This window comes from Meles meles, chromosome 8 (assembly GCF_922984935.1).
Source record: "Meles meles chromosome 8, mMelMel3.1 paternal haplotype, whole genome shotgun sequence".
Taxonomy (NCBI): Eukaryota; Metazoa; Chordata; class Mammalia; order Carnivora; family Mustelidae; genus Meles; species Meles meles.
This window is the reverse complement of record NC_060073.1, coordinates 98,569,729-98,596,889: the sequence shown is the minus strand read 5'-3', so window position 1 is coordinate 98,596,889 and position 27,161 is coordinate 98,569,729. Positions and strand designations below refer to the sequence as shown.

The 27,161-nt window shown below is 40.3% G+C and overlaps 1 protein-coding gene across 1 annotated transcript; it reads left to right on the top strand.

The window, feature by feature from the left end:
• Positions 1-265: 265 nt before the first annotated feature.
• On the top strand, positions 266-26,459 carry STT3A (STT3 oligosaccharyltransferase complex catalytic subunit A). The gene is made up of 18 exons (XM_046016356.1): positions 266-375; positions 2,593-2,719; positions 3,624-3,684; positions 7,651-7,772; positions 8,336-8,481; positions 9,643-9,733; positions 10,733-10,839; positions 11,459-11,623; positions 13,277-13,457; positions 14,220-14,375; positions 16,091-16,182; positions 17,018-17,173; positions 17,399-17,587; positions 18,401-18,517; positions 18,635-18,737; positions 23,641-23,829; positions 25,445-25,560; positions 26,176-26,459. The coding sequence occupies exons 2-18, from the start codon at positions 2,632-2,634 to the stop codon at positions 26,212-26,214; spliced, it is 2,118 nt and encodes a 705-aa protein (XP_045872312.1). The 5' UTR covers positions 266-375; positions 2,593-2,631; the 3' UTR covers positions 26,215-26,459.
• The last annotated feature ends 702 nt before the right edge of the window (positions 26,460-27,161 follow it).

Genomic DNA, 27,161 nt, shown 5'->3' with positions numbered 1-27,161 from the left:
ACCCCGCGACTCCTGGGTCTGCAGACCGACACGTCACTCCTCTGCTCTCAACCAAACTGTGCCGAGCACGTTCTTTCCGCGCTCTCGCCCTCACGAGCGAGCCTATCACAGCTCGGCGGGAGCACGAAGTCCCGCCTCCTGGCTGCTAAGTGATATCTGTATTGTCCAGTTAAGAAGTGGGAGCGCGGCTTTGTCTGCGCCTCTGTCTCTGACAGACAGTTCCGCAACCCTATCTCTCTTTCGACGTGCGGTAGCGGACCTGAGCCAGCCAATGGGAAAAGGTCCAGGAGGCGGACCAGGCCGCTGCCAGGGTTGGATGCGCCGCTGAACGGATGGCAGAGGGAGCAGAGCGGATTCCTGAGGAACGCTGGCCAGGTGAGAAGGCCTTAGGCTATAACTTGAGAATTAGCTGCAGATGCAGCCCAGGTTGTTGGTGGCGCTGAACGAAGAGCAGGAGGTGGGGCTCTAATGGCGGCGGGTGGCCTGTATGAAGCGGAGTCTAGGGCCTTGCAGAGGAGGGGGCGTGGGATGTGGGGTGGGGATATCCTGGAATGGAAGGATGTGAAGGTCCGGGACGGGGCGTGCGCTTAGGGCTAGGAGGGCGTGCGAAAGATCGGATTCTGGGACTAGTCCTGGAGAGGAAGGCGCTGAGGATGCTGAGGGGGTGGGGTGCCCGCGGTGGCTAGTGTCAGAGGTGTTGCGTTCTGTGGAGGTGGGAGGCAGGGACTTGGGACCTGCTAGAGTGAGCAGAAGAGGGGCGTGAGGCGGGGAGTACAAGAGTGAGAGGGTACGAGAAAGTGTGCGGGCAAACTGGGCTGGGGAAGTTGCAGTCCTGGAAACTAGAACGAGGGTGAGTCTAGGACGCCACAGCTCCCAGGCACCGTTGGGGAGAGCAGATGCTAAGTGTATAAAAGTGTCTCTGCTCTTACTTGCTTTAGCGATATGCTAAAATGACCAGAGAGCACACTAGGAAAACTCTGTTGATGTTCTGACTTAAATTACCAGTTCTCGTACTCAGTTTTCGGGTAGAGGTTCTAGTCCTCTCATTCCCTCCGCTGACTCTTCTGGGCATGTGGTTCATATCAGCTCAGCGGTGTAACCATTTTTCTGTTTCAGGCATTCCAGAAAGCCAGATACAAACCTGCGGGGTGTGGCAGGTTTATTGACTTCCTAAAGTTAGATGTTTATTTTTGATTGCAAGATAGGGTGAAACGTTGGGGTTTTAATTTAAAAACACATGTAAAACTGCCCCTCTAGGACAGTTAATTATGGAAAAGATGTTGTTGGAGCTAGGAATGTATGATTCTTTATGCCTTCCACCTAGTTCCGTGTTATTTTTTCCTGTCTTTTCCTCCAGTAATAGTGAGAAAAAGATTGGGAAGGATGTAGCTTCCTTTTTTCCTCTGCAGTTTTGAACAATGTTGCATTTCCTTTATTACTGTATTCTTAATCGTTTGGCCCTTGATCAGCTTATGGTTTAAGAAGGTAGCACTATGGCTCAGTCGGTTAAGCATCTGCCTTCGGCTCAGGTGATCTCAGGGTCCTCAGATCGAGCCCCAGGTCAGGCTCCCTGCTCAGCAGGGCAGTCTGCTTCTCCCCCTCCCCGACTCATGCTCTCTCACTCTCTCTCTTTCAAATAAATAAAATCTTTAACAAAAGAAAAAAAAGGTAGCACTATCTTAAACAGAAATAGCTAGCCTCCTTCCTTCAACATTTTATTTTAATCTAATTTTTTTTCTTCCCTGTGCTTTTCTTGCTTCAGTAGGAAAAATTCATTTTCTTTTGCCTTTAGATTGTCATCTGGTTCCATGAGCTGTCACTGAGATCAGTGGCTTAAATCAGCGGTGTCAATTACAGACAAGTCTTGAGATAGGCAGCTAGCATTGGCTATAGATCTGAGCAGTAGTTGCAGCGTGTTATATGGAATTGAAAGTGCAGTGATCTGTGTATGCGTATCTCTCCCTCTTGAGTGCATCACTACCTGCATTAGTGAACAGTCATGCTCTTTAGTTGACCCTGTGACCCCACTGGGATTTGGAACAGAAAAAAGCTTGTAGCCAGTCAGTTGCTGCTGAAATGTAGGGCGGCCACAAATCAGGGATATTCAGTCATGACTTATTTCTCTGATTTCACCACTGTACTTTATTCATTTCCTGCTTTCTTTCGTACATTTCTGCTTTTTTCTAGAATGCTCTCTTTCTCCATTTAATTATTTTTTTCTCTATTTCCAGTCTTTCCAATTTTCTTTGCATCTCTTCCCCAACCACCTTTTTTCTATTCCCATTTGCTCTTTACTCCTGTTGTACCACACTGTTGCCAGTAGTGATTTTGTACTTGTTAGCTGTGAAGGAGTGGGAAGCAGAATTATGGTGACAGAGTCCAGTCTTGGCACATAGACCTGACTTATGCCTACTTCCTTGCCAGTCAGCCATACCTCAGGCAAGGCGTGGGTGTTAGTATTAGCTCTGACCCTCTCTGGCATGTTCATTAGCCGCTGTCTCCTTTATGGATTTTTGCCACCATAAAATATGAAAATGAATTAGATAAGTTGAAAGTGTTTAATATCCTACATTGTTGACTTTTCCATTTCAGCTATTTGAGTGTCATCTGCTGCTACCCATTGATGTCAAGATGACTAAGCTGGGATTTTTGCGGTTGTCCTATGAGAAGCAGGACACACTTCTGAAGCTTCTCATTCTGTCAATGGCAGCTGTGTTATGTGAGTGTGCTTGTGGACCTCGCTTTCTCTGGGGATGGAAAAGGGAAAATCTTGAAAAAAAAAAAATCAAGAATGGCTTTCTTTAATGCCTGGTTCTTTTCAGTAGATTGTGATGTGTTCTTTTTACTGTTAGCCGTCGTATAATTTTTTGAAGACAAGATATAAGAAACACAGGATTATAGAAGTCAGGACTAGAGATCATCTGAGAAAGAATGGGAAACATGCTGTGCTCATTCTCTTTTCTTTAAGGACTGAAAGATATACTGGAGACCCTTGGACACTCAATTTTGTAAAAGATAATGGTCTTCAGCCTCGTTGCCTACTTTAGTATTTCTGAAAATCTTTTCAGAACTTATTCTGGTTTTTTTAGATTTTCTAACTCTTGATGAGTCATAAGTATAGTCTTGATTTGCTTTACCTCTTGGTTGCTCCACAGTAAAGGTTAGTTGTGGGTAGGGGAGGTCAACATATAGAAAAAATGACCTTGTAAGTTGAGTGCAGTATTAATAGGTGAATGCATTGTTCAGTATCTTAATAATAAGGAGTTAAATGTGTCCTGCCTATGTGGTAGGTGTCATTGTCAGGGGATAGTGAAATTCTTTTGTTTCCCCTATGTGGGAGAGATGGATAAATAATTTATTGAGGGGTCTCTCTCTCTCTTTCTCTCTCTCTCCTTTTTTTTGTTTAAAGTAAACTCAGCCCCCAACATGGGGTTCAGCCTGTGACACCAAGATCAGGAGTCACATGCTATACTGACTGAACCAGCCAGGAACCCCCTATTTAGGAATCAGTTTATATTTCCTGTGACTTCTTTGCTTGATAATACTGTTATCCCTATAATACAGTAATCTCCTATTTTTCATGGCAGACTACCATTAAAATATTAACTCTCTTGGTTTTGTAGCGTTCTCCACTCGTCTGTTTGCTGTCCTGAGATTTGAAAGTGTCATCCATGAGTTTGATCCGTGAGTACTTTTGCTTGGTCTGATGTTTGCTTTGGAAAGCTTTCAGGTTCATGGGTTTCAAATTTCACATTCTAATCAGCTCTTGGTGTTGGGGATGTGCTCCCTATATACTTAGAGCAAAAAACCCTCAAGTTTTCCAAAGGAGATAATTGCTTCCTTTTGAGACATTTTTGTTGGAATTAATTAAGTAAGTCTCTTGAACTCATAAGGTGGCTAGGCTAAGAGAAGTCTGGCTGCTCAGTGTGGTCCACAGTTAGTGATACAAATTGAGGGAAAGGGGCCTGGTGTGTATTTAAGGCTCAAAAGAAAAACCACAAGTCTTGAACTTGAGATTTATGACTTTTTGTTTAACAATTTATATGAGAGGAATTGGGTCTGTTGGTTAAGTTCTAAGATATTGGAGAGAATTTATTTATTTATTTTTTATTTTTTTTTTTTTTAAAGATTTTATTTATTTATTTGACAGAGAGAGATCACAAGCAGACAGAGAGGCAGGCAGAGAGAGGGAAGCAGGCTCGCTGCCGAGCAGAGAGCCCGACGCGGGGCCCGATCCCAGGACCCTGAGATCACGACCCGAGCCGAAGGCAGCGGCTCAACCCACTGAGCCACCCAGGCGCCCCTTGGAGAGAATTTAAAGCCATGAGTTTGATTAGGGATTTTAGGGGAGTATTCATTTTGTTTCAAGCACTGTTTCACAGGTTATTTCTAAGTCCTTACAACCCTGTGAGATGGAGGTGCTGTTTTCTCCTTTATATAAATGAGGAGACTGAGGCTGGGAGAGGCTGTTGAAGGTTACATGTTTGGAGGAGCCAAGATTTGAATCTAGGTTTGTCCATCTCTAGACACTAGAGTAACTATGTTGTATTGCCTTAAGTTTAGGCCTAATTAAAAATTTGGAAAGCCAGGGGCGCCTGAGTGGCTCAGTGGGTTAAAGCCTCTGCCTTCAGCTCAGGTCATGATTCTAGGGTCCTGGGATTGAGCCCCGCATCAGGCGCTCTGCTCAGCGGGGAGCCTGCTTCCCCTTCTCTCTCTGCCTGACTCTCTGCCTACTTGTGATCTTTGTCTGTCAAATAAATAAATAAAATCTTAAAAAAAAAAAATTGGAAAGCCAGAATCATAGGTTCTTCAAGTGTTGTTAATATTTTAAAGATAGCATCTATCAGCTTATGGAGCATTGATAGAAGTTAATTTACAAATTTGTTATTTTTTGTAGGTATTTGAAAGCACTTTGGAGGCACATAAGTACTTTCTTTGGGGCCTCTCAAATCAATTTATATATTTTTTCTCATGAATGAGAAAACATATCCTTTTGTTTCTTTTTTTTTTTTTTTTTTAATATTTTATTTATTTGACAGAGAGAAATCACAACTAGGCAGAGAGGCAGGCAGAGAGAGAGGAGGAAGCAGGCTCCCCGCGGAGCAGAGAGCCCGATGTGGGGCTCGATCCCAGGACCCTGAGATCATGACCCGAGCCGAAGGCAGAGGCTTTAACCCACTGAGCCACCCAGGTGCCCCTATCCTTTTGTTTCTTGATCACCAATCTGTTAAAGCTTTTTCTCAGATTCTCTAGATGAACAAACATTGAGGCGAGATGGTCAGGGAAAATGAGACTGTCTGCTTTGTAGCCAGAGACTTAGAAGGAATTATAAAGATCTTGTGATTTGATGCTTTCTTTGGTGGAGCAGGAAACTGAGGCCTGTCTTGTGACCACAGTCCAGACCTCTTCACACTAATTTATACTTTCTCTGGCTTGTCCTGCCTGCCCTTAGGTAAAGAACATAGTTCTCACATATGTTGAATGCCTACTACCCTCATCCCTGTGTTTCTCTGACAGTTACCAAAATAACATTCATCAGCAACAAATAGAAGGATAGAGATTTCTGCCATCTGCTACTTCTGCTTACTTCAGCTGCTTTATAAAACTTGATTGACCAAGAAGGAAACAGGGTTAGAGGGATGGGCAGGAAAGGTGGTTAGTCATCATTACCTTTAGTAATTAAAAATTCCTTTTATTTATTTATATTTTTATTTAATTTTTTCCTTTTTTAAAACTTCTTTTTACTTTTTTAATTGAATTTTTATTTGGATGTAGTTGGTACACAGTGTTCCATTAGTTTTAGGTGTACAGCATAGTGATTGGACAGGTTTATACAGTATGGTGTGTTCAGCACAAATGTAGCTATCATCTGTCGCCATAACAATGTTATTACAGTATCACTGAATATATTCCTTATGCCGTGGCTTTTACTCTCGTGACTTATTCATTCTCTAATTGGAAGCGTGTGTTTCCCATGCTTTTTCATCCATTTAGCCCATCCCTCCAACCTCTGCCCCTCTGGTAAGCATCAGTTTGTTTTCTGTTTTTACAGGTCTGATTCTGCTTTTTGTTTATTATTGTGAGGTCATATGGTATTTGTCTTTGTCATCCGGTCTTTCTTTTAGCCCAGTACCCTCTAGGTCTATCCATGTTGCTGGAAATGGCATAATCTCATCTTTCTATGGTTGTGTAATATTCCATCATGTGTATATATGTATATGTATGTGTATATATACGCCATATCACCCTTAATCCAGTCATATATTGATGGACTCTTAGGTGGTTTCTGTATCTTGGCTACTGTAGATAATGGTGCAGTAAACATATGGGTGTGTATATCTTCTCAAATTAGTGTTTTCATTTTCTTTCTTTCTTTTTTTTTTTTTTTTTTAAAGATATTTATTTATTTGACAGAGAGAGAGACTGGCTAGCCAGAGAGGTAACACAAGCCACCCAGGCGCCCCTCAAATATTCTTTTTAAAGATCTTATTTTTAAGTAATCTCTATACCCAGCGTGGGGCTCAAACTTACAATGCTGAGATCGAGAGTCGTGTGCTCACCAACTGAGCCAGACAGGCATTCCTCACATACATTTTTTTTTTTAGAGTTATATATTTATTTATTTATTTACTTCCTTTTTTTTTTTTTTTAAGATTTTATTTATATGACAGACAGAGATCACAAGTAGGCAGAGAGGCAGGCAGAGAGAGGAGGAAGCAGGCTCTCTGCTGAGCCAAGAGCCCGATGTGGGGCTTGATCCCAGGACTCTGGGATCATGACCTGAGTGGAAGATGGCAGAGGCTTTAACCCAATTTAACCCAGGCGCCCCCATTCCTCACATATTTTTGTGTAATTTATATTTTTATGTTATTATGTAGGCGATGTACAGAACTATTTTAGATAACATGAGTAGGACTTGTTGTAAGTTTAAGCACTCATTAAGAACTTTTTGTTACGGGGTACCTGGGTGGCTCAGTCGTTAACCATCTGCCTTCGGCTCCTGGGATCGAGCCCCACATTGGGCTCCCTGCTCGGCGGGAAGCCTGCTTCTCCCTCTCCTACTCCTCCTGCTTGTATTCCCTCTCTCACTGTGTCTGTCTCTGTCAAATAAATAAATAAAATCTTAAAAAAAAAAGTTTGTGTTACTTAGTTGATTAAAAAAATTGTAAGGTGTGTGGGTGTTATATCAACATCTTTAGAGATGCTGATTGCTTGAAGTTATCCTTGTGTACTCCTGTGTGGTATCAAAATGTTCGTTTGTATGTTCCTGTCTCTTGGAAAGGGCCAAATTTATTGGTGCCTACATCTCAGGTGTTTTGTGTTTGGTGCTTGAATTCTCTGACTGGTGCTTATGCCTACTAATTGTCAGGCTGGTGAAGAAGTATCCTGCTTCAGTTAGGCTCCAGTTACATTTACTTCTTAGAGAAGCAGTGCTTCTCTAAGACAAAGATAGAGCTAGAATTGAGGGGACTTAGGGTAATGTAAAATGATTTGCATTCTTTGCATAAGTTTTGGTACCAAATTGGTTTTTATTAGAGTAATGGTTAAGTTCCTCAGTGGTGAAACCTGAGGAACAAAATTCTCTTCAAATTGGTACAAGTATTTGAGTACGAAGGGGAGGAGACATACATAATTTCTTTCTTGCCATAGATACTTTAATTATCGGACTACCCGGTTCCTGGCTGAAGAGGGATTTTATAAATTCCATAACTGGTTTGATGACCGGGCCTGGTACCCTTTGGGACGAATCATTGGAGGAACAATTTATCCAGGTGAGAGGAATAGGATTTTTAAAAAATTTTTTAGGAGAAGGCATTTCTATATTATGGAACAGTTTCCCTTGTTTTTACTATCTTCGTTTTGTGACGACTGTAACTTCATTCTGATTATAGATTCCTAAAAATGGATCTTATGTATACAGGAGAACATGTATGGGAGTTGGGGATGGCTGGATTTTCATAAATTCTGGAATTTATAGGCCTACCACAGTTTCTGTGTTAGTATTTCTTTTTTTTTTTTTTTAATTTATTTGACAGAGAGAGATCACAAGTAGACAGAGAGGCAAGCAGAGAGAGAGAGAGAGAGAGGGAAGCAGGCTCCCTGTTGAGCAGAGAGCCCGATGTGGGGCTCGATCCCAGGACCCCGAGATCATGACCTGAGCCGAAGGCAGTGGCTTAACCCACTGAGCCACCCAGGCGCCCCTGTGTTAGTATTTCTGATGGTTTGTCCGGATCTCTGTTACCACTTTATTGATACTTCAGTTTTCTCTTTCTCTTTCCCTTAAGTTCATTGTCTCACTAAGATAACCTAATGGGTTTTCTTCTTCCTATTACAGGCTTAATGATCACTTCTGCTGCAATCTACCATGTACTCCATTTTTTCCACATCACCATCGACATTCGGAATGTCTGTGTGTTCCTGGCCCCTCTCTTCTCTTCCTTCACCACTATCGTCACGTACCACCTTACCAAAGAGCTCAAGGTGAAGGATTTGGGGTGATAGGCTTGGGAATGAATGTTGAACTCCTCTAGTAGATGCTAGAGGGTGGGGGACCAAGGGCCACAGAAGGGCAGGGAGCCAGAGAGTAAAGGCTGAATTACTGGGTTCACTCCAGCCCCTTCCTAGAGTATGTGGTTTCTCTGTATTAACAACTATTTATCTTTATGGAGAACATTTGAAGGTCAAATGTAAATTTCTACATAAGGAAAAGAAAAGCATTTAAAATATGAAGTGTGAGCTTTAGATTTTGAAGTTCTTCCAACCTAAGGGAGAGGAAAAACACAGGAAGTGTTCCAAAATGGTTAATATTTCCTACTGGCAGTGCACATTTAGCAGTTATTTGTTGATTTTTTTAAACATTATTTAAAAATTATTAAACCACTGTTGTAGTAGGCTTCACAGTACTCTGTACTTCTAGGTTCCACATTGCTGATCCTGGCTTCTTGGATGCTATTCTTAGTTTGTGGCTATGGTGTCAGGGAGATACCTGAGAGGTGATAAACTAGTAGGAGGTCTTGGGACACTTGAGTTTAGTTTGGAAACCTTTTCATCCTTCTCTTTGCTGCCCTTCTTCCAAATCTGACTCTTTCAACAGACAAGTCCTTAGTCGCTTTTGGAGTGATGAGTTATATTTTGTTGTTCCTCTCTTCTGAGCTCACAGATTGCCTTGTGATATTCCAACTTTATTATCCAAGCTCCGGTCAGCTTTAGTCCAGATAGATGATCACCTTTTGGCTTTTTAACTTAGGTAATAATTGTCTTCCTTTGATTATCCTTGCATACCTTTTAGAGGTGTGACTGTTCAGCAGTGTGCAGATATTGTTAGGGATAGTACTCATAAGCCTGGGAATACTCCAGCCAAACAGCCCATTCTGGGGCAGTGTCTGATGTCTGACAGCTTACATGATTTGTCTGTCCTTAGCAGATGTGTATTCCGTTTCAGAGAAACTGGTCTTATGGGGAATTGCTTGTGAAGTTTTTAGCTTTCTCATGCTGCGAACATTTCTAGCACTTTTAGCATCACTTCTACCTTGGAAACTGTTGGACTGTTCTCTTGGCCCATTTTAAGTAGAATGGACTAGTGGATCCTCGTCTTTCAGGAGTGAATGATATTAACTTCCTGTTACCCCTCTTTTCTTAAAGGACGCAGGGGCCGGGCTTCTTGCTGCTGCCATGATTGCTGTAGTTCCTGGGTATATCTCCCGATCTGTGGCTGGCTCCTATGATAATGAAGGTAAGACTTAAAATACTGAAGATGATGTGTTCATCTCATTATTCAGTAGATCTTGAGGAAGTACAGTAGAATCTGAGTTTGTATCTGATGTTTAGCAATAGCAAAAATGGTATCTGGGTGAGAAGATTACAAATGGGAGGAAGGGGCTTCAGACAAATTTATAATCTCTCTTTCTGTCATTTCCTCCAGAAAGGTAGCTGGTAATTTTCCTTATGTAAGGTCTTTTGCTCTTCTCTGGATTCATAAAAGTAGAGTTAGTTTAGTGTTGAATGTTACTAATATTTTAACATTGTAATCATTTGCTTTGTTTTCTAGATAAATGAATAGTCTTTTTTTTTGAAGATTTTATTATTATACATTTTTTTAAAAATTTTTTTTAAAGATTTTATTTATTTATTTATCTGAGAGAGAGAGACAGCTCTCAAGCCGGCAGAGTGTCAGGCAGAGGCAGAGAGAGAAGCAGGCTCCCTGCTGAGCAAGGAGCCTGTTGCGGGACTCGGTCCCAGGACCCTAGGATCATGGCCTGAGCTGAAGGCAGAGGCTCAACGAACTAAGCCACCCAGGTGTCCCTATTATATATTTTTAAGAAGATTTTATTATTTATTTGAGAGAGTGAGAGAGAACATGAGTGCTGGGGAGGCACAGAGGAAAAGGGAGAAGCAGACTGCCTGCTGAGCATGGAGGCAGTACTCTGGGATCATGACCAGAGCCAAAGGCAGATGCTTAACTGACTGAGCTAGCCAGGTGCCCTAAGAAATGGATATTCTCTCTCTTTTTTTTTTTTTTTTAAGATTTTATTTATTTATTTGATACATAGAGAATGGACAAGCATGGGAGAGGGTCAGAGGGTGAAGGTGCCTGATGCCTGACCCTGGGATCATGACCTGAGCCGAGGCAGACCCTTAACCACCTGAGCCACCTAGGCACCCCCAGAGTAGTATTCTTAAACATCGTGCCAGTATGGCCTTTTATTGAATTGTTACTCTGTTCTTTCTGCAGGGATTGCCATCTTTTGCATGCTACTCACCTACTATATGTGGATCAAAGCAGTAAAGACTGGTTCCATCTATTGGGCGGCCAAGTGTGCCCTTGCTTATTTCTACATGGTAACTTTTCACTCCTTTCTTCCATGAGTGTCTCTGTTGGGATCAACTGATAGAAACTAGAAATAGCTCTTGGGCTTTGACACCATGGATTGGAGGCTAGACGTCTTTATTGTATCTTGTGTCCCTACAAATCCCAGTCCAAGGCAGGTGTGGATATCCATCCATTGTGTAATAGCAAGGTAGAGATAATGTTTTTGCTTTTTAAAGTTATCCAGATACCATATGTCCTATGGGTACATATTGGTTATATTTTTTCCTGTTCAGTCTTATGTGTTCACTTAGACTTCTCTTAACTGCTTCTACTTGCTATGAATCCTTAAATCCTCCCTATAACATAATCGATTGCATCTGGATTAACCCTGAGGGTTACATACTTCTTTTGTGATCGTGATGGCAGGAGGCATAGAGAATAGGGGATTGAGTTACAGTAATAGGTGTGAATTTGATTTTCCTATTTAAAGAAGTCAGTTATTTCAACTCTTTAAGCCACTTGGCATAAATGAAGTTTATGGTTATTGTAAAGAGATGTTCTTTGTAAGGTCACAGGTAATATCCGAAGTTATAGTGGGGGCCTGAGGAGGAGTACTGAGAGGAACTGTTCTTTTTTATCCTGTCATAGGTCTCTTCATGGGGAGGTTATGTGTTCTTGATCAACTTGATCCCTCTTCATGTATTGGTGCTGATGCTCACAGGACGTTTCTCCCATCGGATCTACGTGGCCTACTGTACTGTTTACTGCCTGGGCACCATTCTTTCCATGCAGATCTCCTTTGTGGGTTTTCAGGTGAGCGAGCCCTAGACTGAGTAGAGGTTTTTTGTTTTTTTTTTTGTTTTGTTTTGTTTTTTTAAAGATTTTATTTATTTATTTGACAGACAGAAATCGCAAGTAGGTGGAATGGCAGGCAGAGAGGGAGGAGGACGCAGGCTCCCTACTGAGCAGAGAGCCCAATGCGGGGCTCGATCCTAGGACCCTGAGATCATGACCTGAGCCGCAGGCAGAGACTTTAACCCACTGAGCCACCCAGGCACCCCAAGTAGAGTTTTATCTTCTTCTATGTTCTCTAAACAGCTCCAACTAGCTTGATTTATCTTGGATTCTGATGAAGAGAGTAAGACTTATTCATAGTCTAACCTGGGACTGTCATGTTAACTGAAGCAACAGAATCATTGGTCATTAAAGTCTGCTTCCAGGGTGCGTTAAGATTTGTTGCATGAAGTTAGAATTGAATGACTGTTAATTTGGCTTAGGTTTGTTGGAAGAGAGACATTTTGAGCTGAGTTGATATAAATGCAAAGTTATTTCCAGTCCTTTTTAATTTTGATGAGTCCCTGTATTAGTAATGACCCCTGAACTTCTTGATGGGGCCTGTGTGAAAGTCCTTTAGGAAGCAGAACACAAACGTTTAAACCACATTACTCATAGTGTTAAGACACAACTGTGAAACCAAAGAATTAAGTGGTGTGTTTGATTTCTCATGTAAAATTCTGATAGAAATGGGACTCTTATTCAGAGGTCTGCAGTGTTTCCTTACTGATCACCTGCTGTATGCAATTTGTTAATCAGTGAAATATAAAAATTAAAAATATAGTCCTGGTCCTTAAGGGAGTTATAGTCTTGCAGGGAAGGAAGAACAGGCAGATGTCTATATTCGGTAATATAACAATTCTGGAAATGTAATTCCTGGACCAGCAGTGTCTGGGAACTTGTTAGAAATGCTAATTCTGGGGGCAGCTGGCTGACTCAGTAGAGCATGCCACTTGAAGATCTTGGGATTGTGAGTTTGAGCCCCATGTTGGATATAGAGATTACAAAAAATAATAATAAAAATTTCAGTATTCTGAAGAAGCAAATTAACTCCCAAATTTTTTATTAAAAAAATATAAATTCTGGGGCTGCATCAGAGACCCACTGAATCAAACTCTAGGTGAGGACTCCACAGTCTGTCTTAACACTGTCTCTTCTTTGCTCTCCCCATGGTTATCGTGCTCACTAGTTTGAGAACCATTGATCTAAGCAAAGAAAGAATTAGTAAGTAATGGAAGAGATCTAAAGTGCATTGAACATGGAGGAGAATAATGGATTTCTGTTTGGCAGATAAAGAGGAAGTGGTATTTGCATTGGGCCTTGAGTGATAAGAATTTCTGTGAACACAAATTTTGGAAAAATGAGAAAATTACTATCTAGGCTAAAGAAATAGCCCAAGCAAAGGCCAGAGGTATGATAATGATAATGTATGGCATGCTTTAGAGGACTCCGCATACTCCTTGGAAAATGCGGGGGGTGGTGGTGAATTAGACCCTTCCCTCCATTGGCTAAATCCTCTGAGCTGCAGAACTCATTTGACCCTTTGTTTGATCCAAACTAGGTCAGGATAATTCAGGTCTAGGCTGGATCCAGTGCTTTTCAGCATTGTCACAAATATGCTTTTACCTACAGCCCGTCCTTTCATCAGAGCACATGGCAGCCTTTGGGGTCTTTGGTCTCTGCCAGATCCATGCCTTCGTGGATTATCTGCGCAGCAAGTTGAATCCACAGCAGTTTGAAGTTCTTTTCCGAAGTGTCATCTCCCTGGTAGGCTTTGTCCTTCTCACCGTGGGAGCTCTCCTCATGCTGACAGGTAGGGAAGGCTCACAGCTTGTGTGAATGGGTATGGAACATGTAGTAAACTTTAAAAATAATGGGTTATTTCTTGATCACAGAGAGAGTCATTCTTTTCCTCCCAAGATTATAAAGTTCTGCTTCCTCACATTCAGTCCACTTGTCAGCCCAGTGTTTGGATTCTGTATAGAATGTCTTGTTAGAGTAGCTCTTAATGTCAGAAACACACTTGGTAAAAGGACTGTATCTCACCTTGCTGGTTTTTCTCCTCTCTTTTTTTTTTTTTTCTTCTTGGTAAGGGGGAAAAATCAACACTGCTGGCCATATCCTACAAACATGGCCTTGTCTAATCCCATTTGCACTAACCCATGACTGTTTAACATGCCACGTTTTCCTCACTTCTGAGCTGATCTGATACTGCCCATGTCTCAGTGTATTGTCTACTTCGGAGCAGCACTGGAGGATGGAGCTGACTTAGTTTATAGAGTTGGCCATGGTTGCCAAATTTGACCTAAAACTCTTGGAGGAAGCACTTTGCCTCCCATCTCTGAGTTTATGTACAGCCTGATTTTACTTTGCTAGCTATGCTGAGAAAAAGTACTCCCAACTTTGAAGGAAAGGATGGAATGAAATTCTGAAAGTAATGATGGCATTTTAACAAAAACCTAATCCTTCTCTGTCTCAGAGACGCTTATTAAAATGGAAAATTGTGATTAGTTAGGATCAGAGGTTATTTTGTTTCAGGAATGATTGTGAAACGTTTGTGCTTCTTTGCTGCCAGGAAAAATATCTCCCTGGACGGGGCGTTTCTACTCCCTGCTGGATCCTTCTTATGCTAAGAACAACATCCCCATCATTGCTTCTGTGTCTGAACACCAGCCCACGACCTGGTCCTCGTACTATTTTGATCTGCAGCTTCTGGTCTTCATGTTTCCAGGTCTGTCTGGCTTGTTCTGAGGTGGCCTTCTCTTGTAAGAAACACCCTCAGTAGATTTAAATAAGTAAATTACCCTCATCCTTGTGTTTTGTTGTTTCTGTTTTTTCCCCTTTACCCTATGCCATGCAAAGGATGGCTAAGCATTTTTCTAATATTTGAGGCAGAGTAGAAGTCAGAAGTTGAACAGTTAGAGATACTGGCAAATTCAGAGCCTCATAGTTTTCTGTTCATTTGTGTTATAAGTTAAAATTCAGCTTGAATTTGGATTTGGTTTTGGTTTTTGAGTACTTTCAATGTACCTCTCTCTCCCATCCCCTATCCATGACTCTTCCCTGTTTATTCCTTAGCAGTACTGAAGTTTGAGAATAGGCATAGCTGATTGTAAAGACTCAGCTACTTAGGTTTAGCCAATCCAGATATGTTTTTGGATTTACTAGAGATGGGGTGCTTCCCCCTTTTTTTTTTTTTTTTTAAGATTTTATTTATTTATTTGACAGAGAGAGATCATAAGTAGGCAGAGAGGCAGACAGAGAGAGTGAGAGGGAAACAGGCTCCCCGCCGAGCAGAGAGCCCGATGTGGGACTCGATCCCAGGACCCTGAGATCATGACCTGAGCCGAAGGCAGCAGCTTAAACCACTGAGCCACCCAGGCGCCCCTCCCCCTTTTTTTTAAAGTAATATAACTTCTATTGTTTTTCTTATGAAATTAAGTTGTCTCTTGTGAAAAATATAGACAAGTTTAAAAACAGTAAAAATTTCAGTTCTTACCACATACCTATCGCTACCGTTAACATTTTGATGTATATTGATCCAGTTATTTATTTATTTTAGGGTTGGGTTTTTGTTTTTTTTTCCTGTAAGATTTTATTTGAGAGAGAGTGAGAGAGAGAGCACAAGCGAGGTGAGGGGCAAAGAGAGAAGCAGACTCCTGGCAGAACAGGGAGTGTTATACAAGGCTTGATCCTGGGACCCTGGCATCATGACCTTAACCAATTGAGCTGCCCAGGCACCCCTTAGTTATTTCTTTTAATTAATTTTTTTTTTTTTTTAGTAATCTCTGCACACAGCCTGGGGCTCAAACTTATGACCCCGAGATCCGTGTCACATGCTCTTTTTTTTTTTTTTTAAAGATTTTATTTATTTATTTGACAGAGAGAGATCACAAGTAGGCAGAGAGGCAGGCAGAGAGAGAGAGAGGGAAGCAGGCTCCCTGCCGAGCAGAGAGCCCGATGCGGGACTTGATCCCAGGACCCTGAGATCACGACCTGAGCCGAAGGCAGAGGCTTAAACCACTGAGCCACCCAGGCGCCCTCACATGCTCTTTTGACTGAGCCAGTGAGGTCCCCCTCATCCAGTTAATTTATTGAATAAAAATGAGATGATAAAGTTTTTCCCTAATTTTTTTCATTTTAAAAAGATTCATAATTTCTTTTATTAGTATTATTTTAGAGATATGGTATTTAAATATATTATTTGTTTTTTTAAGTACCGAGATATGTAAGAAGGCAAATGATCCACAATATCTTGCAGCAATATTTTAATTGATGTATTGTATTCTATTATATAAACATACTATAAAAATTAGGTCTTTTATGTTGGATATTAGGTGTTTTCTGACTTTTTGGTATTTTAAAGAGTTTTGTAGTAAACATCTTTGCATGTATCTTTGAATATTTATTGTAGCTGCTTACTTCTTTTTATTTTTACTTTTGTAGTTGGTCTCTATTACTGCTTTAGCAACCTATCTGATGCCCGGATTTTCATCATCATGTATGGTGTGACCAGCATGTACTTTTCGGCTGTCATGGTGAGGAATGCCCTCAGTCTTAGCAACATCCCTGCCTCTGACTCTGAGGGGCACGGCAGGATTCAGAATGTACTGATGACTGTGCATGTGCTTCCCTCGGAGCATATGAGGGGCTGAGTTGTAAAGCTGCTCACTGCTGCTGCTCCTTCACAAGGGTGTATAACGGACTGATACATTCTGGTTGTGGGGCCCAGCATTCTTGGCTTGTGTCAGGAAGGGTACATATACCCTGTTGAAGAAAGTGACTGTGTGCAGGTTTCTTCCCCTCTCTTTCTGTGTGTCTTAAGAAAAGAGTTGACATTTTCCCCTTAAAGCCTTGGGAAGATTGTCAAGTGTTAGATTGTTGAAAGCAGAGAGATTTTATGTATTGTAGTAAAACAGTGCTTCTTAAACCATAGTTAAATACATTCTTTAATATATTGTTATTTGGGACACATATACATATATAACTGAAAACAGTTTAAGAAATACATACTTCTACTATAGATATATCAAGTATTTTCTCATATTCTTTTTTTTTTTTAAAGATTTTATTTATTTATTTGACAGACAGATATCACAAGTAGGCAGGCAGAGAGAGAGGAGGAAGCAGGCTCCCCGTGGAGCAGAGAGCCGGATGTGGGGCTCGATCACAGGACCCTGGGATCATGACCCGAGCCAAAGGCAGAGGCTCCAACCCACTGAGCCACCCAGGCGCCCCTCATATTCTTTTTTTATTGAGAAATCATGTTTGTTGAAAACCACTGAACTGATGTCATGATGTACTAATAGGTTGAAATCTGTAATTTGTAAAGCTCTGATTAGACTGTTTTTGTTTGCTTCCTGTCTTTTGTAGGTGCGTCTTATGCTAGTGTTGGCACCTGTTATGTGCATTCTTTCTGGCATTGGAGTCTCTCAAGTGCTGTCCACTTACATGAAGAATTTGGATATAAGTCGTCCAGACAAGAAGAGCAAGAAGCAACAGGATTCCACTTACCCTATTAAGAATGAAGTGAGAATTAAGCAACACTAAGAACAGGCTTGGGAAATTCAGTGTGTGTGTGTGTGTGTGTGTATCTATTTTTTGAGTGAGGGAATAGAGTATTGTCATAGTGGTCAGAGTGAACTTGTATAGCCCCTGATTTGTTTTGCTTCATCTCATCTATATTGTGTGTAAGAAGCTGTTCTGAGTTGTTTAAATCTAATTTGCTTTACAACACAATTCTTCCTTGTTTAGGTGGCAAGTGGGATGATACTGGTCATGGCTTTCTTTCTCATTACCTATACCTTTCATTCAACCTGGGTGACCAGTGAGGCCTACTCTTCTCCCTCCATTGTGCTGTCTGCCCGTGGTGGAGATGGCAGTAGGATCATCTTTGATGACTTTCGAGAAGCTTACTATTGGCTTCGCCACAATACTCCAGAGGTAAAAATTTGGGAGGAGTTGGATTGAGGGGTATGGGAAAATGGGAGACATTTACTCTGATAGTGAATTGTATAGCTTTTAGATGGGTGGAAAACCTGGAGAAATTGAAACTATAGAACCCTGGTGTTGAACGAGCCCTGATGGTCAGCCTCCATTCAATTCAGGACTTTTTCTGTATCCTTACTGGTGTAATCATCTACAATCTGACAGCGAGGTGATTTTATCATGAGGTAGAACACCCTAAGTGTAAAAAAAATCAGAAAATGAAAGCAAAAAGAAAAGGTAACAAATTCTCCATAAAGTCATCACCTGATGATAAGCACTTTTAACATTTTGGTTTATACCTTTTGAGAATCTGAAGTGATTTTCTTTGCAGAGCTATTAGGAATAACCCTTCTGAGTTAGACTGTTAATCAAAGCTTTAAGAATTTTTTAACTCTTGTCCTTATATTCTGTGGTTTATATTCCCCCCCATCTTGATATTAACTGCTTTTTGTGTATTGTTAAAGATCACTTATTTAATATAATTACCTCATGACACCAGATTATTTGGAAATAATACACAGTCCCCTATACCTTCCATCCTATTATGCGTGTTTATATAAGGTGATCTGAGATGAAAGTAATGGGAATGTTGGATTATATAATTTGCACTGAGATTTCATGATTATATTATAAATGTAGGACCAAGTGCCAAGATTTATTTTCTGGCTAGGCTTTGCTTCACTTACTATCAGATGTCCTTCCAGGTCTTCTCTTGTATTTGATTTTTGGAGGCAGCAAGCTTATTTTCATTTCCCATTCTTTTTTCAGGATGCGAAGGTCATGTCATGGTGGGATTATGGCTACCAAATTACAGCTATGGCGAACCGGACAATTTTAGTGGACAATAACACATGGAATAATACCCACATCTCTCGAGTAGGGCAGGTAAGATGAAGGAATCATTTGAGTGTTTGGCGCACAGGGTCTAGTCGGGAATATTTCTCTCCGAGGGATTATATGTCTTGGAATTTTGCTCTGAGAAATGTGCATCTATTTTTCTAGGCAATGGCATCCACAGAAGAAAAAGCCTATGAGATCATGAGGGAGCTTGATGTTAGCTATGTGCTAGTCATTTTTGGAGGCCTTACTGGGTATTCCTCTGATGGTATGTACTTGATTCTGTTTCTAACTACAGGTCATAGGTTCTAAGAAAACTAGTTGAATCTCCAATTTTTCTGTTTGTTTTGTTTTGTTTTACTAATATCAACATACTGGTTGGGGAAGTTCCTAAGTATTTGCAGCTTTAGGGTTTATATATATATATATATATATATATATATATTTTTTTTTTTTTTTTAAATTTATTTGACAGAGAGAAATCACAACTAGGCAGAGAGGCAGGCAGAGAGAGAGGAGGAGGCAGGCTCCCTGCAGAGCAGAGAGCCCGATGTGGGGCTCGATCCCAGGACTCTAGGATCATGACCTGAGCCAAAGGCAGAGGCTTTAACCCACTGAGCCACCCAGGTGCCCCGAGGGTTTATATGTTTTGTTTGGGTTTTTTTTTGCAACAAGTAAGAGGTAAAAGTAAAAATTCTTATATAGGTATGGCATGCTATGATTGTCTAAAGACCTAGGAATAGTTCCACAACCAGTAAACAAAGAACATAAAGCTTAATTAGCTGAACCTTTTGTGGTGTTCATTTCACAGTCTGTATAAATCAAACAAAAAATAATAGCAAAGCAAAATATAGTGTTAAAAAGAAAAGAACATAAGGCATCTGACAATGAACTTAAGAATTAGTATTTTTAATGGGTTTAAGCCATAGATTTCATATGCCAGTTTAAAATGTTTCATATTTATATGTGTGTGTGTGTGTGTGTGTATGGCATATGTTACCATGTTCTCTGTGATTAATAGTAAAACCATATTTTTAGAAGACTTGTCAAAGTGTGGTTCTCTCCCTTAAAACAACTTAAACTAAAGCAATACCTTTTTTTTTTTTTTTTACTTAATAAGCAATACCTTATTTTATACTTGAAAGTGTTGAACGCTTTTGAAGGTTTATAATGAAAAGTGGTAGCTACTACCCAGTCCCCAAACCTAAGCTCCCTATGATATCAGTTTCCAGAGGCAATGATTTCTTCAGTTGTTTCTTCTCATACTTATGTTCCTATTTCTAAAAATATGTATGTTCCTCTATTCATTGATTATTTTAGATATGCTGTATCCACTTAGAATTTTAGAGAAGAAATTTCCTTCTTTTTATTACTCCCATTTCCTCCTTTTCCACTTGATTCTTTTTAGTGGGGTCAATTTTTAATTTCTGGTTAAATCCAGATAAAGTATTTTCAGAATTGTGGCTATGTAAACACTCATTGCTGAGTCAACCATACCATGGTTACATTCTTATCTAAAAGAATGCATTTTGTTTTCCTGCGTTTAATAACTACCTCATATTTTTAATCTTAATTTTCTTTGAATACTGCTTCATAGAGATATTTAAATTTTAGATTATATGTCTCTATATATACTACATATAAAGTGCCAAGTATAACGTTTAAAGACTGATCTCCATGCATTGAACATTTTTAAAACATATTGTAAATATATAGTATGATCAATTTTCACAAGGGAAACATATCCATGTAACTAGCGCCCAGATCAAGAAACAGAACAGTACTTGTGTCCTAGAATTCTTCTTCATGCATCATGCATCTGTCTATCCCCACCGTCTGGTCTTCTAAGGGTGACCACTATCTTGGCTTCTAATGCCATTTGTTCGTTTTTTAAACAGATTTATTGAAGCATTTTAACATATTACACACTGCATATATTTAAATCTGTAATTTGGTAAGTTTTGACATAAATACATACATATTTGGGTAGTTTTGCCTGTTTTTGAACTTTGTAAATGGGGTAGTACAGTATATATTCTTTGTTTCTGGCTCTTTTGGTCAGTGTTGTGTTTGTAAGTTTCATGTTGCAGGTCATAATAATTTCTTAATTCTCAGGGCTCAGTTAATTCTCAACTATTTGAGTGGCTCAGTTGGTTAGATGTTTGCCTTTTGCTTAGGTCATGATCCTGGAATCCTGGGATTGAGTCCCAGATTGGGCTCTGTGCTCGGCAGGGAGTCTGCTGCTCCCTCTGCCCTTCATCCCACTCGCTCCCACTCTCTCTCAAGTAAATAAATAAGATCTTTTTAAAAAAATTCTTTATTCTCATTGCTGTGAGAGAGCACAAGCAGGAGGAGGGGCAGAGGGAGACAAACAAGCAGACTCTGGCTGAGCAGGAAGCACCAGTCGCAGGACCCTGAGATCATGCCAGCCAAGTTAGATGCTTAACTGACTGAGCCACCCAGGCACCCCTCTTTGGAACATTTTTATGCTATGTGATACCAGTTCCAAAAACAACATTTTCTAAAGGGATTAACAGGCATTTGGGTATAAAAATTGTATTGCATTTATTTGTTTTTTTTAAAAAGATTTTATTTATTCATTTGAGAGAGAGCGAAAGAGAGCACAAGCAGGGGAGTGGCAGAGGGAGAGGAAGAAGCAGGCTCCCCACTGAGCAAGGAGCCTGATGTAGGGCTTGATCTCAGGACCCTGGGATCATGACCTGAGCCAAAGGCAGACGCTTAACGACTGAGCAACCCAGCCACCCCTAAATTTTTTTTTCCTTGTGATGATAATTTTTAAAATCTCTTAGCAACTTCAAATATATAATGCAGTATTCTTAACTATAATCATCATGTTGTATATTATATGCCTAGAACTTATTAATCTTATAACTAGAAGTTTATCACCTTTGACCACCTTCACCCAGTTTCCCCTACCATCCCCCACTCCCCGCCCCCAGCCTGTGGAAACCACAATTCTGGTTTCCGTTTCTGAGTTGTTTTTTTTAAATTCCACATATAAATGGGATCATACAGTATTTGTCTTTCACTATTTGATTTATTTCACTTAGCATAATGCTCTCAAGACCCATCCACATGTTGCAAATGGCTGGATTTCCTTTTTACTTTTTTTCTATGGCTGAATGGTATTCCATGTTACATATGTGAGGTAAATTTATATTGTAGTTGTATTTTTAATTTTTTGAAGAACCTGTATACTGTTTTCTGTAGTGGTTGTATCAGTTTATGTGCCCACCAGCAGTGTACAAGTTTTCCCCTTTTTCCACATCCTTGGCAGCATTTGCTATCTTTTGTTTTTTCTAGCAGGTATGAGGTGATATCTCACTGTGATTTTGATTTATCTTTTCCAATGATTAGTGATGTTGAGCACTTTTTCATGTACGTGTTGGCCATCTGAACATCTCTAAGAAAATATCTGTTAAGGTCCTTTGCCCATTTTTAATTAGATTATTTGGGGGGTTTGTTATTGGGTTGTAGAAGTTCCTTATATATGTTGGCTATTAATCTCCTGTGTTAATACATGGTTTGCAAATATTTTCTCCCATTCCATAGGTCGCCTTTTCGTGTTGCTGATGGTTTCTTTTGCTATGTACTCTTCCATTCTTACAGCTTGTCAGGTTTTTGCTTCAGACATAACTTTTAGGAAACTACAATCTCAGTACTCCAGGATAGTTCAGTTGATGCTCTCTGGTGTTTTGTTTTTGGTTCTTTTTCTCTGTGTGATTCTAGGTAAGTCTCTGTGCCTCTGTTTTCCATTAGTAAGATGGAGGTAAGAATGCAGACACTACAGTACATGAGGAAAGCAGTATTATATATGGAATGCTTACTTTGTGACAAATGATATACTAAGTGCTGTACACGCTCTTACTCATTACCCTTTTGTTGTACGTACTCTTATTTCTCTATTTCAACTTCAAGAGAGGTTAAGTAACTTGTTCAAGGTCACCCACCTAGAATTGGCAATGCTAAAATTCAAAGCCAGGCTGTTTAGATCCAGAGTCTGTTCTTAAGCACTGAGATATCCTCTGGGACCCTTTGCCTTGGTACAGTAGGAACCTTTCTTCCTACAGATCAATAATACTTTTTATACTAACCATCCATTTCCCTAAGGCTTGTGGAGAAGATTCAGAGGTGACATTCTAAGAGAGAGAACCTCAGTTGCTGGTGGTGTCAGTATTTATGGACCCTGGTAGTATGGTTGACTTCTCATAGATATGTTTTGGAGGTTTGTAATTTTGCAACTGTGGGTCAAGAAGGTAGCATGTTGTTCTGATAAAGTTGCTACTTTCTAGGTCTGTGCTGTCTGATAGAAATATAATGGGAGCCACATACGTTGTTTTAAATTTCTATTAGTCACATAAAAATAAGTAAAAAGAAACTAAGAAATGAATTTTAATAATTCAACTGAATATATCTAAAACATCATTATTTAACCAAGATATTTTACTTACTTTGTCTTGTTTTGTTTTTGGACTAAGTTTTTAGAAATCCAGTGTGTACTTTATACTTAACAGCCCATCTTAATTTGGATTAGCCACCTTTTTTTTTTTTTTTTAAGATTTTTATTTATTCATTTGAGAGAGGGAGGAAGGGAGACAAAGCACAAGCAGGGACAGGGCAGTGGGAGAGGGAGAAGGAGACTCCCCGATATGGGGCTCGATCTCAGGATTTCAGGATCGTGACCTGAGCAGAAGGCAGATGCTTAAATGAGCCACCTAGGTGCTCCTGGACTGGCCATCTTTCAAGTTTCAGTAGCTACATGTGGCTGATATATAAAGTTACTATATTGGACAGCTCAGACCAACTAATACCTGGGAGTAATTTCTATTGTGACTTAAGTCTGGGCCAGTAGCTTTCAGAACTCGTAATAATCTGTAGGAAATGTAAATTTTGAGGGAAAAATTTTATCCCCACATTGTATTTCCTATTTTAAAAGACTAGCCATTTCTTATTATAAAAATATTTTAAGGGATTTTCTTAGAAATAGTGGCTTTTTCAAATGTCCCATCATTATGTTATACATGTAAAATTAATATTGTATGTCAACTTTACTTTAAAAAAAAAGGAAGGAAAGAAATAATAGCTTTCATTAGGTGATTTAGCTCCAGCAGACTTTGTGACACAGCCGTTCTCTTTCTGCTTTTTTGCAGACATCAACAAGTTTCTGTGGATGGTCCGGATTGGAGGGAGCACAGACACAGGCAAACATATTAAGGAACATGATTATTATACTCCAACTGGGGAATTCCGTGTGGACCGTGAGGGTTCTCCAGTGCTGCTCAACTGCCTTATGTACAAGATGTGTTACTACCGCTTTGGACAAGTCTACACAGAAGCCAGTGAGTGATGCATAATAACATTAGTAAGAACAGTAATGTTAATATGTATAGTTTTTTTCATATGCCAGGCACTGCTCTGAGTGTTTTACATCTATTAACTTGTTTGATCCTTACAACAACCCAAAACATAGATACTAATATTATTTCCATTTTATGTATGAGGAATTTGAGGTACAAATAAGGAAGTTAACCTGCCCCAAATCATGGAACTAGTGGCAGAGTTAGGTTAAACTCAGGCAGTCTGGCTCTAGATTCTATGATTTTTACCATTATATTTCACTGTCTCTTAGTAAAAGGTATTGCAGTGGAGAGAGGAATGAAGGGGGGATACAGTGATATAAAGGACTTTTCTTTTCTTTCAGTAAATGCCCAGAGAATAATCTGATTACGTTAAGTCTTTGCTTCTGATTTTAATTTCTTGGTTCTGTACTAGGGACAATGCCTGAAGTGGATGCAGGCCTTTGACTTCTGTTTGGTTCTTCTCTGATCCATGGAAAGGTTACTAGTGTAACACAGAGGCTTCTGGGTAGCAGTCCTCAGGAATGGAAGGGCTGGAAATCAGCCCCGTCTTTTTTTTTTTTTTAAGTTTTTTTTTTTTTTTTTAAGATTTTATTTACTTATTTGACAGAGAGAGATCCAAAGTAGATAGAGAGGCAGAGAGAGAGAGAGAGGGAAGCAGGCTCCCTGCTGAGCAGAGACCCCGATGCGGGACTCGATCCCAGGACCCCGAGATCATGACCTCAGCCGAAGGTAGCAGCTTAACCCACTGAGCCACCCAGGTGCCCCTTTTTTTAAGGTTTTATTTATTCATTTACCTGAAAGAGATAGTACAAGCAGGGAGAGCACCAGGCAGAGTGGGAAGGGGAAGCAAGCTGTCTGTCAAGCCAGGAGCCGGATGTGGAACTCTATCCTAGGACCTTAGGATCATGACCCAAGCCGAAGGCAGCCCCTTAATGAACTGAGCCACCCAGGCGTTCCAATTTTTTTTTTTTTTTTTTTAAAGATTTTATTTATTTGACAGAGACCACAAGTAGGCAGAGAGGCAGGCAGAGAGAGAGGGAAGGAGCTGAGCAGAGAGCCCGATGCGGGGCTTGATCCCAGGACCCTGAGATCATGACCGGAGCTGAAGGCAGAGGCTTTAACCCACTGAGCCACTCAGGCGCCCCTCCAATTTTTTTTTTTAAACTATTTTATTTATTTGACAGACAGAGATCACAAGTAGGCGGCAACGGGGGTGGGGGTGCAGTGGGAAGCAGGCTCCCTGCTGAGCAGAGAGCCCGATGCAGGGCTTGATCCTAGGACCCTGAGATCACGACCTGAGCCGAAGGCAGAGGCTAACCCACTGATCCACCCAGGCGCCCCAACCCTGTCTTTTAGAAAACATAGCCTCCATGGACTTTTTCAAGCATCAGTTTGGAGAGGACTTGAGTCAGGGTAACACTTGATTTGTTCTAACTACCTGAGGTCTTTTTATGTAGGCCCTACTCTCTAAACAAACTTCAGGCTGAGAAATAACATTCTAGTTAGTAGATGATTTACCAAATTGATTTATTCTTTCCTTAGGAAATCAGCACTGTAGAAAGAAGTGTTTCTCCTTATATTTGTCCCTTTCTAGAGCGTCCACCAGGCTTTGACCGTGTCCGGAATGCTGAGATTGGGAATAAAGACTTTGAACTTGATGTCCTGGAGGAAGCATATACCACAGAACACTGGCTAGTCAGGATATATAAGGTGAGCAGATGCTACACTGAAAAAGCAACTCATGTTTGTAGATTGGTTCTAGTCTTAAAAATGGGCCACATATTTTTAATATAAGGACATTTCTAAAGTCAGAAAAGTAGCTTACAATTCAGTGTTGCTATTTTCATTTTAGATAGTTCTTCAAGAGTAGACACCATAATCTGCTATCATTTTAGCTGTGGTTACAGTGATATTTTTCTAGTTGGGGCTATACTGCTGTACTTGATCTGTTTTTATGATTATCAGGCCTGGCGGGGAGAAAAAAGGAAGTGTGTTTGTGTGTGTGTGTACATGCATGCATATGTGTATATATGTGCGTGTACACTACATTTTCTTCTCTCCCACTGAATAATTACGGCATAGAGTCACCCCGAAGTGTGTTACATCTCTTACATAAGAAAAGATTGAGACCCCTTGATGTATTTGGCAGGTAGGTCATTTAAACTGCTCCTCAGAGGTACTCCAAAATTCTAAGCAGGAGAGTAGCTGGTTTCAAACCAGCACTCACTTAGTCACAAAGCCAAATCAGGCAGCAGAACCCAACTCAGGGACGCTCTTCCAATTTGACTTGATTTTAAATATAAAAATGACATCTTTATATTGCAGGTAAAGGACCTGGATAATCGAGGCTTGTCACGGACATAACTGTTACGTCCACCTCTGTCTGATATGCTTCGCACTGAGCGTCACATTTAGGACGCTGAAGATGTTTTTTTAAATACGCAGTTTATAACAACAGAGCACGATGGGATTAGTATTGTCTGAAAGTTTTGCCCTGGGCAGTATGGGCTGGGCCAAATGGAGTGATTTTTATAATTCTGAGCAGGTTACCAAATGAAATGTCATGGCTTTACTTTGGTCAATTAAAGGGGGGACCTTTTTTTTTAAAATGTGCCTTATTTGTTTTGACTTATGACTGGTTTGAGAAAGGCAGAAATTTGTCCTGGGCTGGTAGAAGGACAGAAAGTAAACCTCACCCATGCTTTTAGCTCCCTAAATGAGCCATATGAGGGCATTCTGTCTCTGTCAAATCAGGAACACTATCAAAGAGTAGCTCAGATCCCACTTGTACAAAGTTTTGTCATTTTCAAAAACTGCAGCACCTAACACAATGTCTTGCATATAGTGGGTGTTCAGTAAACTTATTAAATGAATAAATGTTTGTGGAACCAGAGGAGTACAGTTTCTGGGCAGGAAAGTCAGCTGTGTTGCCATCTTGTCTCTGTTTGAACATCTCTTGTCCTTAGAGGCTTTTTGCTTTTATGAGGGACAGAAGGTGGCTGGCCACACCTGATCTCACTAGTATTCTTTTGGACTGGCTAGGTTTTGTTTTTGTTTTGTTTTTGAGCAAGGATAAATCAAGTGAGACTCAATCACTTGGTGTTTTGAAGACTCAAGGCAGACAGTGAAATTGTCCTCAATGGTGAAGATGAAACTCCTCCAATATTATGTATAGAATTTGATGGTCAGGTGCTTTTGAATCAGCTGAAATATAATCATACAGTTCTATTTGAAATCCAGCTTTTCAGTACTCTTATCCACGATACAGTAAATGCCTCTTTGCTTATTTCCTTTAGCTTATATGCTAAAAC